Source organism: Corapipo altera, unplaced genomic scaffold, assembly GCF_003945725.1.
Source record: "Corapipo altera isolate COAL_440 unplaced genomic scaffold, ASM394572v1 75, whole genome shotgun sequence".
Classification (NCBI taxonomy): domain Eukaryota; kingdom Metazoa; phylum Chordata; class Aves; order Passeriformes; family Pipridae; genus Corapipo; species Corapipo altera.
This window is the reverse complement of record NW_020884887.1, coordinates 8,816,280-8,830,212: the sequence shown is the minus strand read 5'-3', so window position 1 is coordinate 8,830,212 and position 13,933 is coordinate 8,816,280. Positions and strand designations below refer to the sequence as shown.

The window sequence follows — 13,933 nt, the reverse complement described above, 5'->3', positions numbered from 1 at the left end:
TTCATCTTCTGGCTCTCCCAGGCTGCTGCCGTGGTGGGGTGACACAGTGCAGTGCCCCTTGGACCGGACAGAGCATCACTGATGCCTTCAGAGCCTTCCCCAGCCTTTGTGCAGTGCACAACCCCTCTAACTGCTGGATGCTTACAAGTGGCAGGGGACCCCAACCAAGGACAGGGCCCCCCCAGCCCTACAGCCACCCCAAGGAGCAGGCGAGGGGCCACAGCAGAGGCAGATGGCAGGTCACTCACAGCTGCTCCTCTGTGGATGATCTGGGGTGATGATCCAGGTCTGCTGGCCCTGGACCAGTAGCCCCTCTGTCACATGCTCCAGCTGTGAGGTTGCTGTCTGTGGCCATGTGCTACAGACACAAGACCCGGGGGAAGTCCTGGGTGACCACACTGTTCCCTGTAGCCTCCGTTGGTTTCCCTGTTGGGCTTAAGAAAGTGTACAGTGGAAATTAGAAGTCCCTGTAAAGACTCATGTATTAAACCCTCAAAGTCTGTGTAGTTTTTCCATCTGCATCCGGATTCTTGCAGTGCTCAGCCATGGCAAAGCATGGGGTGGGCTGGTGGCTGATTGCACTGCTCGCTCACAATGCCTCGATGCTTCCTTTTCTGTTCATGCATTTCCACATGCTGCCTCTCTTCCTCTGTTTGAGTGTTAGATCTTTAGGGCAGGGACTGGCTTGGCCTCACAAGTCTGTGTGCTGCCTGGCACAGCAGGACCCTGATGCTGTATGTGGCACTCTGTTTCCTGGTATGGCCCAAACAGCAGCAGTAATTTTGTCCCTTGAGTTGCTGAGCTCTTTGGGTGTCACAGGGTTATTGAGGAGATGTCTTTGATTACAGTAAACTGCCTTGCACAAATGGTCTTAGAACTGAACTTACAGAGAGAAATGGAGAATGAGCCCAAACAAACAGCCACAGCCCTCAAAACTATAAAATGGAAAGTTTTGCCTTCTCAAGCCTGAAGTGTGTAATGCAGCATGAGTGAGTAGCAGGGGTGTTGTTCAGGGATCCCAATGGTGTGTCCAGAGGTGCTGGAGGGTAGTGGTGGAGCAGGGTGGGTGGATCCATGGGGCTGGGTGAGCTGAGCTGCTGACTGATGGGGAGCAGCACAGGGTGCCTGCAGGCAGGCAGGGAGGAAGCTACAGAAACGTAATGTCTGGTTTTGACAGTTGCTACAATTTGTAACAGGAAACCATTTTAGCAAAGAGGGGTGAAGAAGGAAACAGAAATTTGAGCGTGGAGGGAAAAATGCTGCTTGAGATTTTGTTTTCTTCCAGGCAGTTATTTAATGATGTTTCAGCTGCGGGCACAACCAAACCGGTTTCTCAGCTGCCTGCTACCTTGGGGAGGCATTTGTGGAGGTGGAATGGGTTTTACCAGGCTCATACATATTCTTGCAGTCCATACATGCAGGCAGCAATGATGATGAGGCACAGCAGCAGACTCATCCCTCTCGTCACCCAGCGTGAAACCACTCCAGTAGTACACACAGAGTGCATCCCTCTTGGCAGTGGACCTTGCTGGGTCTGTGTGTGTCCATCTATGGATGTCCCAACGCCATTGTCCTTCTGTGCTCTCAGTGCTGGAAATGAAGAGCAAACTTATACTCTTGGAAACAGTGACTCAACTGATGGGGAAAAAAACCCCTAAGGGATTTGTAGCAGATAATTGGCTGAGTATGGGCGCCCATGGAGCTGCTGTTGTGAGTGAAGGAGCTGCAGTGGTTGTACTCAAGAAGGGAGGTTATGCTGCTGTTGTGTCTGGCTCTTGTGCAGTCACTGCTGGAGCCTTGTGTCCTGCTACCGTGTCTGCACTTCAGCAAGAGCTGCAAAAGCTTAGAGAAAAGCCAAAGAGATGATTAAAGGATTGGAAAACATGCTATGTAACAAGACAGGCGAAGAGCTTGGTCCGCTTGCCTGAGCCAAAGTGAAGGTTGCAGGGTGTTTTATTGAACTGTGTGAGTATCTTGATGGGAACTTTGATAACAGAGAACTCTGCTGTCCTGCAGATGAGAGTGATGAGACTCAGAAGGCTCACATTTGAAACTAGACAGGCTCTGAGTGAGGAAAGAAGCACTGAGGGGGTGATTTGCTAATTGAATGACATGTCAATATTTCAAGTATTCTCTCTCTGCAAATGTTTAAATGCAGTGGGGTGTTTTTCTAGGAGACACAGGCTCTAGGTCGGGCACAGCTATTGCAGAGGATTAGGCATTAACCAGGGAAGCCCTGTGGCTGTGATTACACAAGTGCTGAGCCTGGCTGACAGCACACTTACAGCCAAGGTGAGTGGCAGAGGAGACGAGGGACACAGAGGTTTGTCCTGTGGTTCCCAGTGGGGAGCCTGCCTGGGGTGAGCGCCAGGGAGCTTTCAGAAATGTTTCCCTTTGCTTTTATTTTGTGTGCAGCTGGCACTGTTGGCGGCTCCAGGGTGGGCTGGGAGTGACAGGGGATTCCATGTCTGTGGTAAAAGCAGGGAAATTCTATTTTACAGCAACTTCTTTTTTGGCTGCTTGCAGTGCCACAGCCTTCCTGCACAGCACTCTTTCCCGTTCACCTTTGGGAGTGCAGTTGGTTGTTTACAGTTTCCAGCGCCGTTCATGTGTGTGAGAAGCAGAGCATGTGAGTGTCGGCATCTGTCATACTTTTCTAATCATGCTGCTTTGAGAGATATTCTCGATAGCACCACTTTGCATTTTGGAGGTTTCACTTGGGGCTGCTAAATCTGCACTGCAGCACCCAACTGTTTTCTGTCTCAGGTAGTTTTGCATAGAGTTAGGAGAGAAATGCCTGGGTGGGCAGTTGTGTTCCTCTTATTCTGCATTCCTACTCTGCAGCTGAATTGTAGAAGGAGAGATGACATAGAGATGCAGGTTAAATACACAAGGAGAGGAAAATGAGATAAACTGGGATTTTATCCTCTGCAATGCCAGCCTGTTGTGGAGCTGGTTTTGTCCTTCGGAACTTTCCCACTCGGTCTTCTGCCTGCTGGCTGGTTGTCCTCTCTGGCTATCACCCTCTCTTTTACTTTGGATTTAGTGTGGAAACTGAACATCCAGAACCATGACGACTCACGTCACGCTAGAGGATGCCTTGTCCAACGTGGACTTGCTGGAGGAGCTGCCTCTGCCAGACCAGCAGCCATGCATCGAACCACCTCCCTCCTCCATCATGTACCAGGTACTTCAGCCCCCAGTGGCAGCGGGGAGGGAGGGCTGTTCCTGTAGCTCATGCAAAGCACGGGGCACATGGTGCTGTGAGAACTAGCCGAAAACATCCTGGGTTCAGCATGTGTAAGGAAGTGTTCAGAACAGATCTAGCCACAAATCTGTTCTCAAGGACTTTGAAAGGAAAGCGCCAGAGATTGGTGAAAGAGATTTTTAAGGCTGAGCAAAAATGAGGACCAGAGTGCATGAATGGGTAGGAAGCAGGAGATAAGATTTGTGATAACAACAGAAAGTTCTCGGCAATGTTTTTTTGTGCACATATTTCTGTGTTTCCTTTTTATAATAGTGCTTGCATCTAAGCAGGGCAAGATCAAAGTTCTGCCTGACTTTTTGCTACTAGCACAGCTGGAGCTGCTGGTCGGGGGAGATGCTGGCATGCAAGGGAGGGCAGCTGCTAGAATCACTTCTCTGCCCTGAACAACCTCAGATTTAGCTGCAGCTGCACTGACCAAGCAAAGCTTGGCGTGAGCCCAGGGCACAGCTCAACCTCCTGCTTTTGGTTACACAGTGGGATGCCTTGGCTGCTTGGCCAGCCACCACACCCTGCCCTATAGCACACACCCAGGGTTAAATATAATAGGGGGTTACTTTCTCCATCCTGCCACTCCTGAATTCATGGCTTACCCATGGCAGTGTATAAATACACTGGTACCGTGATTGCTGTGCCTTGTAGGCAGGGGTCTGGAATTACAGTATCTCTTTCAGCAGGTCAGACCCTGGGCTCATTGCAGAGCTTTAGTATCTTTATAGGTTATCAGACCCAAAGGCTGTTCTGGGCTGTTCAAATTTCAGCTCTCCCTGGAAAATCTTGATACCATTTTTTGCTTATTTCTTCTTTCAATAAATGTTTAGCCTTTGCCAGCGTGTGTAAGGCTCAGGGTCCAGCCTTATGGCACAGCCTCCTTTCAGGACCACGAGTGTGTGCACACGGCTTGGCCTAAAAACCTGCTCTAAGCTGGGTATGGAGATGTTGGCCAAACCTGTTTCCTCATCATACTCCATTTGTACATAGCCCTCTCCCCAGCTAACCAGAAATGCCTATGCAGGCTCAGCTTTTGTTGTCACATTAGTCACACGTGAAGGCATTAAGAAGAGTAGCCCTGTGGCCATGGGTCTGTGCTCCCGGCTTTCCTACTCAGGAAGTCAGTTATTGAGGTGAGCCTGGTCACTGCAGTGCTAATGCCATTGCAAGGAGCACTCTGGGTGCTTGGGACTTCTGCTTGCCCTGCCCTGCAGCAGATACCATCAGCCAGCCTGGGCGGAGGAAATTACCCGAGCGCAGAGCGTGTGAACGGGCACTGGGTGCAGAGAGACTGAGGAGCTCCATCCCCCACCTTCCACTGCACTTTCTTCCTCCCCTGTCCCAACCCAAAGCAATATTGCAGCTTCCAAAGCAACTATTCATCCCAAAAAGGTATGTGCTTGCAAGAGCAACAGTAGCACTGATAATAGCACCTGCGTGAGTGCTGACTTTTATATTGTTTTCCAGACAACTCATTCCCTGCCTTTTCAGTATATTTATCCTTTGCAGTTCCAGCTGACAGGATGTGGTCTTTCCCTTGCAGCCAGGGCACAAACAGATATTAATGAGGCTGCATCTGTCTTTGAGTTACTAGGCTAAAATCCTTAGAATAATTGCTGTAGGTTTGGTCCATGGTGTTGCTGCAATGAAGTTTGGCTTGATTTTACAAGGGTTTGTCAGTCTCAACTGCCATATTTCCACACATATAACCTGCAGGATTTCCTCTAATGAACATGTGTGATTCAGAAGCATCTCAGGGTGTATATATGAACCTATTTCAGACCTAGAGGTGCAGCACCTAAATTGTTCATAGGCTGTTCCCATTCCCCAAGACCCCTAATGATTGTGCTTTTTGCCAACACATCCCATGGTGGACTGTATCAGGTGAGCAAACAACTAACTGTATTTTAATCCCCATCTTGACCACAGGCTAATTTTGACACAAACTTTGAAGACAGAAATGCCTTTGTGACCGGCATTGCCAGGTACATCGAGCAGGCGACGGTGCACTCCAGCATGGTGAGTCCCCCGGGCACTGCCCCAGTGGTGCTGAGCCTGCAGTGCCTGCCCTGCCCCACCAACACTTCTCTGTCTTTCAGAATGAGATGCTGGAAGAAGGCCACGAGTACGCCGTGATGCTCTACACGTGGAGGAGCTGCTCACGAGCCATCCCTCAGGTACTGAAGCCCTTCCCAGACAGGGCTGTTCCCAGAGCACCTAGCTGGTTTTGTCTTGAGTGTGGGTTAGCTTGGAGTGGAGACAGAAGACCAAAAAAAGCAAAGAAAACTAAAGCAGATAAGTTAAAAAGAAAGACCACTGACTCTCCAAATTGTCTCCTCCCCACCAAAGTTTTAACCACTCAACCACTACTCATCAGCTCGTAGCTGTTTCAGAAGCAGGGCTGTACTACTGCCCTAGTAAAGGGCATCTGCTCTACACCCTTGTGCATATGAGAGCTCCATCCCTCACAGCTCCTAGCAGTGCTTCTCACCTCAAACACACTCCCCCCAGCTGACTGCCTTACATACATTTCCTGGTTTCATGAGCCCCTCCCTGCCCCATGAAGTGGTTACATCTGAAGTCCCACAGGACCAGCTTGTTTGTCTTAACAGCCCCTAACAGAACTCAGCACAGCTCTGGTCCAGCACAGTGCATGGGATAGTGCTGTGTTTTGTCACTTGGGTCTTTATCCATGTCTCTCTCTGGAGAACAGGTAGGCTTTGCTTTAATTCAAAGCAATTTTCTTATCAGTGCACCACCTGAATATTCTTCTCTCCTGTTGTGAGGAGAGTGAGTTTGCTTCAGGCAAAGGCAGTTTTTGGAAGTTGAGAGTAAAATCATCTGGTTTATATCACACTTTCTTCATACCTTTGTATGGTGTTGTGCAATTATATGGTATCAAGAACTATAGCTTCAATTAAAAATTTTCCCAGTGCCAAGTGAGACTCTTGTGTTGTGTGAAGAAGGGAGCCCAGGCAGGCTGGGATGAGAAGAGCAGGTCCTTTCAATATGTGGCAGTCTCAGGCTCTCCCAGACTGGTATAGAGCAGATTGGGCAGCTGGGGTAAGTTTCAGTATCCCAGTTTGCTGCACAGATTCTGGGGTGCTGTCTCTGCTCCCACAGCAGCCCCTTAAAATTGTTGAAGTTGTGCGAGGATGAATGAAGGAGCACTTCAATATGACAGAAACATTTCCCCAAAGGCTCTTCTTTTGCTGCTGATACTTATGAGGATCCTGGTCTCCCCATGTTTTTAATCATTGTCCTCTACTGCTCGTTATTCTTCAATTATTCTGTAGTCCTTCACTCTCCAACCTGGATTTTGATGGCTTCATCCTGCAAACACCTACAGACATGAGTAAGGTTGCCCACATGGCTCACTGATTATGATTCAGCTCAGTTTCCTGCAATGTGAACATGTGCTGGATCCCTGCAAAAATGCCAACTGATCCCATGCCAAATGCCAATGTGCTGGGATGGGTGCTCTGCCCTTCCACTAACCCTACAGATAAAAGGGTTTGTGGCTCTTCCATGCCAGGAAAAAACATTTTCATGTGGTAATGTTTGTGATTCGCCAGGAAAGGTCAAACCTCAATTCCCCTTGGGTTGTACTCTGCTGATGGTCTCATGAGACCCAGCAATGGGGAGATTGCTGCTGCTGACTGGGTACTTGCTTATCTCCCATTTGTTTTGTCATGCTGTGCTGCTATTGCCTCTCATGGCTGTGCCAATGGAAGGCAGGCTGTAGTTCAGCTGATGGCAAGACAGTGCTACAGATCATCTGTTTTAATGTCCTCCCTGCAACATTTGTGCCTCTCTGAGCAGCTTGTAGGGTCCTTCCCGTCGTCCCCCCCTCAGGACCTCAGGCAGTTCCACGTGTGACAGAGGGACAGACAACTCCACAGCAGAGGGTTCATTTACAGATTCACCAGATTTATCTTGGAATGACCCCTGCACTTTGCCATGGGGCACATGGCCAGGAGGGTTCTGTGCTCAGCCCCCCAGCCTGGCTACTCTCCCTGTGCTACATAAGAACATGTTTTACATGTGAAGGACAGAGCCTAAAGGTGCACCACGCCTCCCTCCCATGAGCTGCTTCCTCATGGCCATGGTGTGATTCTTGGGACTGTCCTGTGCAGGGCCAGGAGTTGGACTTTGATGATCTTTGTGGGTCCCTTCCAACTCAGCATGTTCTGTGATTTTGTGATTCTGCCTAACTGCAGTGTGGAACAGGGCAGGGACATTGGATTGCCCACTACAGAGAGGGCAAGGCTACTTTGGCATCTTCCCCCATGAGAAGCTGGCTGACGTGTCCCCCCATGCCCTGTGCATCAGCTGCTGAAAGTGCACCAGAGCTGTCAGCCCCTTCACAGCCTGGTGTGAGCAACAGCTGCAAACAGAACCAGAGGAGGACAGCAGGATGCATTCCCCTGCACAGCTGGGGGTTTCCCTAAAAGTTTGGTAATGACTCCAAGTAACTGTTGGAAGTGAGATGGATGACAACTGAGTAAGTCCTTAAATTGAGCTTCCCAGGATTCCAGTGATGGTGACTCAGTTCATTGCTGTGAGCCACAGGCAAGCCCAGTGATTTTTAACGGGTCAGCAACGGACCCAAAATAATCCCAGTGAGGCCATAGCAGAGCTGTAGCCTGGTGCCCTGTGTGCCCAGGGGACTTTGCAACACAAAGTCTCAGATAACTTTATGATACAACATTCCCACACTGTGCAGCAAGTCCAGACTCCATACTGCCTGTGTTCTATCCCAGACAAATGCATTAGGAGACATTTTTTCCTCAGAATGTCTTTTTAGAATGCATGGTGAGAATTTAGTGTCTGAAATAGCCCCTTCTACTTTCACATATTGCCATGAGAACCACCTCCCTCTTGGGGCCCTCCATTGTCCTCAGGTGGGACTCAGTGTGAAACAAGGAGAAGATGATGGCTTCTGTGGTCCACGGCAGGGTTAGAAGCTGATGCTGACACGGATGATTTTCTTTGCAATGCAGGTGAAATGTAACGAACAGCCAAACCGAGTGGAGATTTATGAGAAGACGGTAGAAGTCCTGGAGCCAGAAGTCACCAAGCTTATGAAGTTCATGTATTTTCAGGTAAGTGGTCAAGGAGAGAGGCAGAAATAATCTCTTACTTTGGGGCTAACATCCTAAGCAGGGCTGTGCTATCCTTGCCTGCCAGGACAGCTTGGAGAGCCCCCAAGCCCCCTGATAGGTCTCTTCCTTGCAGCCACATGAGCAGATACCTGAGACCTGTCTGAAGGAAAATCCGTGTGTCCCTTGATCAGCCCCAAAATCCTCTATAGAAGTCAGGAAAGAGCACACCTCAGCCCTTCAAGTTCATGGAGGCCCAGAGCCCCCACTGTGTGGAGCTAATGGGTGGCACAGGGTTGTTGGCCAATGTGAAGAGCTGATTCTTCCCCAGCACCAGCACATCTTGCTCTTCTGCTCTTCCCTGACCTCCATCCTCAGCCAAAAAATGCTTTTTTTAAAGGAAGAAGCTGGTGGTGGGTGGAGTGGGGTCCCAGTGGTGGTGTGATGACCCTGCATGAGCACTGCAGGGATGACCCTGTCCCCCTGCCCCCCAGCGCAAGGCGATCGAGCGGTTCTGCAGTGAGGTGAAGCGCCTGTGCCACGCTGAGCGGAGGAAGGACTTCGTCTCCGAGGCCTATCTCCTCACTCTGGGCAAGTTCATTAACATGTTTGCCGTCCTGGATGAGCTGAAGAACATGAAGTGCAGCGTCAAAAATGACCATTCTGCCTACAAAAGGTGAGAGGGGCCAAAGCAGCGGGAATGGGGACGGGACTGCGCCTGGTCTGCACGGGGAGCGCCTGGGCAGACAGGTGAACTTGAGGAGGCTGGAGCTTGGGTTTCTGTGCTCTCCCAGGCTCTCTTTGCAAGTTTAGGCAAATCTCTGCCCTCTTGTGTTTTGATTCCCTCTTGGTAAATAGAACTGTGCTGCAGTGGGGTTTGAGGCTGTGGCACTGCAGCTCAGACAGGGGAGATGGGTGGTGACAGTCTCACACTGGCTGAGTGATCCTTGGTGATGTTGGATTTCTCCCCTTCCAGAGCTGCCCAGTTTCTGCGGAAGATGGCAGACCCCCAGTCCATCCAGGAGTCCCAGAACCTCTCCATGTTCCTTGCAAACCACAACCGCATCACACAGGCAGGTCCCTTTTCTCTGAACTGCTGAACCTTTCTGTGAGTAGAGAAAAGGAATGATCTCGTCGAGGCTGACAGCACTTCAGACCAGACTGTCAGAGTAGCTGTTGAGTCATTGCCACTGACTTTAATGGTATTTTGGTCAGGCTGTGTAATTCTAGCAATATCTCCTTCTCATGCATCATCTTGGGTGGCTTTGAAGGTCTCTGTGTCAAGACAAAGATGAAGGTCTGAAAGATGTAAGAAGAGGAGGAGGAGGAGGTTCTGCCAGAACTCCAGGAAATCCATCCCTTGTGGCTGCATGGGGACTTCAGCTCAGACCCCATGGCCTCCACACTCCACAGGCCCTATAGTTTCTGCTAATTAGGTCCAATATTGTACAGAAACAGGAGAGTCAGAAAGTTGCTTCTGAGTCACTTTCCTTTGCATCTCACTGTGTGATGTTTGACTGTTGTGATCAGTCTGAAGGGGAGAGCTGTCCTGCAGAGGAAGGTTATTCCTTCTGGGTGGTACTATGAGGTCACTCTTCTGCCAGTAACTTAAGAAAAGCATATAGAAGAGGTTTATCATTCTACTTTTAATCCTTCAAATGTGTTTCCTCCCTGGTTGCTACTTTTCTTCAGCCCATGCCACTAACGTGGCTTCTGTTGATGTTTCAGTGTCTGCACCAACAACTGGAGGTTATCCCTGGCTATGAGGAATTGCTGGCTGATATTGTCAACATCTGTGTGGATTATTATGAAAACAAGATGTATCTTACTCCAAGTGAGAAGCACATGCTCTTGAAGGTAAGGTTTAGCCACACTTGTGGGGCTGGGTGCTTTCATGGTTTTACTGTTGTTTTAGTAAAGTGAAATTCAGGACAATGTTTCTTTTCAATTTCTTAATTTTTTGCTCCTTTGGGTTTACATGCATCCCTCCTCTGCAGAGCCAGTGTCCTCTGGTCACACAAGTTGCTCCGTGAGCAGCAGCAGAACTGCTTTGCTTCCTCCTCTTTCTGTTTCCTTTCTGATCCCTGTTACTTTGTCTTTTCTGTGATACCTCTGTCCTCCCATTTCACCTCTTCTTTGTAGCTGAACAGACTGGTTGGGGCCATGGGTCAGGGATGTTCCACCCCCGTGCTCCAAAGTGATGTCTCTGCTGGGCAGTGCCATGAGCTGCTTTTGTTACTCCTATAACTTGAACCTTCTCCCACCATTTCTCTGCTGTCCTTTCTGGTCTTCTCCCATATTCCCATATAAAAATTCCTTCCTCTTTCCTTTTCCTCTGCTCTTCCTCATCTCCATCTCTCTGTTTTCCCACAATCCTTCCCAAGGTTTTTCTGTTGTACATGGATGTGCAGGATCATGGGCCTGACCTGGGTAACTGTAAAGGACATTCTAACATTACCACCAACTTTGTAACCCAGAATTTTCTTCTTGGTGCCCATTCCCTGCAGAAGGCAGGTCCTTCCAGGTTTGTTTTCCTCACTGTAAAGAGCCCTCAAGATGAAGATGCCAAAGTATGTGCTTGTTTGGTGTATTTGTCCTTGCTGTCAGTCAGTTTTTGGCAATGATTGCAGTCACTATTACCATAAAAACTTCATTACCATGGTGTGAGTCAGCTCAGGTTCTTTGAAGGATAATGTGGGTAGTTTGACTATCTGTAATGATTTTTACTGAATTAATGGGGGGAAAAAATCAATCCAGGAGAATATTTTAAATGTTTATATTTTTCTCTGGGTGTAAATGTTTGGCTTTGGGTGGAGAAGACTTCTGGGCTGTTGTTATGTGGGAGAGAGAAGGAACAAATTGCCAAAGGAAGCACCATGTTTTTGCACAGAAAACAGAAGCCATCTATTTTTTGTCCTCAGCCTACCATGTGCATCCTTGAAGATATGTGCATGTTTTAGACAGTCTCCTCAGGAGTGTCAGGTGGCACAAGAGCCTGAAATGGTTTTCCTCATGCCCACGTGGTGGAGAACTGTCTTTGACTTGTGCTGCTGACTTTATGCTAATGAAATCTTGCTTTTCCATCTTCTCCAGGTGATGGGGTTTGGCCTGTATCTCATGGATGGGAATGTCAGCAACATTTACAAGTTGGATGCCAAGAAGAGAATCAACCTTAGCAAAATAGACAAATTCTTCAAGGTCAGTGACCTGTCTGGGTGAGGCTGGAGGTTATTGCAGACCAGTGGATTAGCGACCTGTACCACTGCACATGCTGCCAGCAAAAAATAAACCACAGGAATCATTTACAGGTCCAAAAAACCCCAAAGGGTTAAGGAATTATCTGGACCAAAGTCTGAGGAATGGAATTGCTGTGACCAGCCATGGACACAGAGTTGCAGCATGGGCCATGCCAGACCTCAGTGCCAGGAAGGCCGTGAATGGGTGAGCAGTGCCTGGAGCTGGCTCTGCTCCCCTGTTCCTGGAGCTGAGGAGCTGCTGCTGCAGCTCTGCCTGCTTCCTGCCGAGGGACTGAGGAGGGGGAGGGTGTGTGGGCTGTTTGGTGGGTGAGGGAAGGATGTGCCAGACTGACATCACTTCTATCTCTCTGCACATTTCTGAGGCAGGTTTGCAGTCTCTGTGATTTCAGGCCACCAGCAAACCTGGCTGGTTTGCTGAGGTCTGTGCAGGTGATGGTTGTGCTTCTCTTTCCCTCAGCACGCTGCTGAGCTGAGGAACAGAGAACACAACTGACGAACCAACGTGTGATCTGGCAGTTTTATTTCATGTATAAAAAGTTCTCACTGTAGAACAGAAAAAGCTTTTTGGGGAACCTGTGTCAGCTGGGACTTGGAGGTGCTCAGTTTGATGCTCAAAAGGGTCACCCAGTGGCTTGATGAACCATGTTTGTCTTATCTGAGAAGTGGGTTTTGGGGAAGGGCTCATGAAAACCGGAGGCTCCCAGTGGGAGGGTGGGAAGCAGTCACACAACCTGCCTCTACCAAAGCACATGTGAGACTGAGTCCACCCATGGGCTGGTCTGCAGCTGGAGGCCAGGCTGCATTGCCCTGGGGCCACTCAGCAAAAGAAAGGTTTGGGATAACCCTGTGGCTACCTGCCAAAATCTGGTGTGTGTAAGCTCCTGGCCACCCCTGACAGATATTGGGGCTGAGAGCCTGCACAGCACCCCAGGGAAAGTGATGCCTCCTTTCCAGTGCTTCTGCACACAGGGTGGATCCAGGAGGCATTTTGGGTTTGGGGCAGGTGAGCTCTAGGAGGCACAGTGGCATCTGGCAAGGGAAGAATGTGTTGGCAGCAAAGAATAATGGCATAGCAGGAGAACAGCAGAATTTTTTCCCAGACAGTGCAATTAGTTTTCTTTGAGCAGTCCTTCCAGATTCCTCTTGCCTTCACTGTATTAATCCTTCTCCTGAGATGGAAAGATTATTTTCTGTTACTAGCATTTGCTCCAAATCAGGGAAAATGAGAAGATGATAATTTGGGGAGGGCACAGAGTGCTCCTTCCCCATCAGTCTTTCAGCACAGTGGATTCTCCCTCCTGCTTTACCCAAAGATCAGATGAGGAGTCTGGAAGAAGGGATTGGTTGTGGTGTTGGATAGAAGATGCTTCCCTGCTTATTGCCTGGAGGTTCAGTTTATAGATGGTGTGCTGGGTCTGTGCAGGGGAGGGAACAGGTGATCCCAGGTAGCTGGTTTCATGAAAGGTTTGTGTGCCAGCTGCTGCATCCTTGCCCTGAGCAAGTGGGGACCTACTGACCCCAATTTGCACCATCTCCTGGAGACAGCCCTGAGAGCAAGGGGGCACAAACACCATAAACTCATGGATGGGGCAATAATGAGGGTGGTCAAATACCCTCCAGTCACTGGGCAGACTGCTAAGGACTGCAGCTCTGCAGAGGTGATTTATCATGCCTTTCCTCAGAGTCTTCAGAGTTTTCCCTAGGTCAGCTTTGCTAATTCAACTAAATCTCAGTTTAAATCAAACCTTCAGTGTAATCTGTAGAGTTTGGTCATCTTGGTGCATTCAAACAGATTTGCTCTTTGTTGCAAAATGCTGTGGGCCATCAGAGAACCAGGTAAAATATCTTCCATTGCATGGAATAACTTTCTCCTTTACAGCTTTTTTTTCCATTTGCACTTCTCCAGCATCTGCTGTGGTCTCACCTAATCAGTTAAGTACCACTCCAGACTATCAGATCTCAATAAGGAAAGACCAACTACTCCTCTTACTACATCTGCTTATTGCCTTCTGATTAAATTTCTAGTGGATTGACCAGGAATTTGAGTAGTGAAAATGAACTACCCCTTCATTTAAACCTTTTATGGAAGTGCTGCTGGGAATTCCTGATGGCAGCATTACACACCCTCCACACAATTCAGCCTGAGAACCGTGTGATAATGGAACAGGGAATTTGCTATCATCTTTCCTGAATTTTGGGGCAAGGCTTTTCTAGCTGGGTGAAGTTGAAGCTTCATATTTTATTGATGAAATGTTGGTAGCTCTTGTTTGAATTTTGTTTGCAGCTGAAAGCTTAGTGAAGCAGGGACCTGTTTGAGC

The 13,933-nt window shown here is 48.8% G+C and overlaps 1 protein-coding gene across 5 annotated transcripts in view; it reads left to right on the top strand.

Annotated features, from left to right (window-relative positions):
• CYFIP2 (cytoplasmic FMR1 interacting protein 2) overlaps positions 1-13,933 on the top strand; it is a 53,341-nt gene that overhangs the window by 3,751 nt on the left and 35,657 nt on the right. For 4 of the 5 annotated variants that reach the window (XM_027643318.1, XM_027643320.1, XM_027643321.1 and 1 more), the window contains 8 exons: positions 3,047-3,187; positions 5,186-5,275; positions 5,356-5,433; positions 8,260-8,361; positions 8,853-9,034; positions 9,335-9,431; positions 10,087-10,215; positions 11,452-11,556. In XM_027643318.1, coding sequence (XP_027499119.1) covers positions 3,071-3,187; positions 5,186-5,275; positions 5,356-5,433; positions 8,260-8,361; positions 8,853-9,034; positions 9,335-9,431; positions 10,087-10,215; positions 11,452-11,556 — 900 coding nt within the window. In that variant the 5' untranslated portion in view covers positions 3,047-3,070. Of the gene's footprint in view, positions 1-2,610; positions 2,630-3,046; positions 3,188-5,185; positions 5,276-5,355; positions 5,434-8,259; positions 8,362-8,852; positions 9,035-9,334; positions 9,432-10,086; positions 10,216-11,451; positions 11,557-13,933 lie in introns of those variants that run through there. The other variant, XM_027643319.1, reaches the window with a different exon arrangement.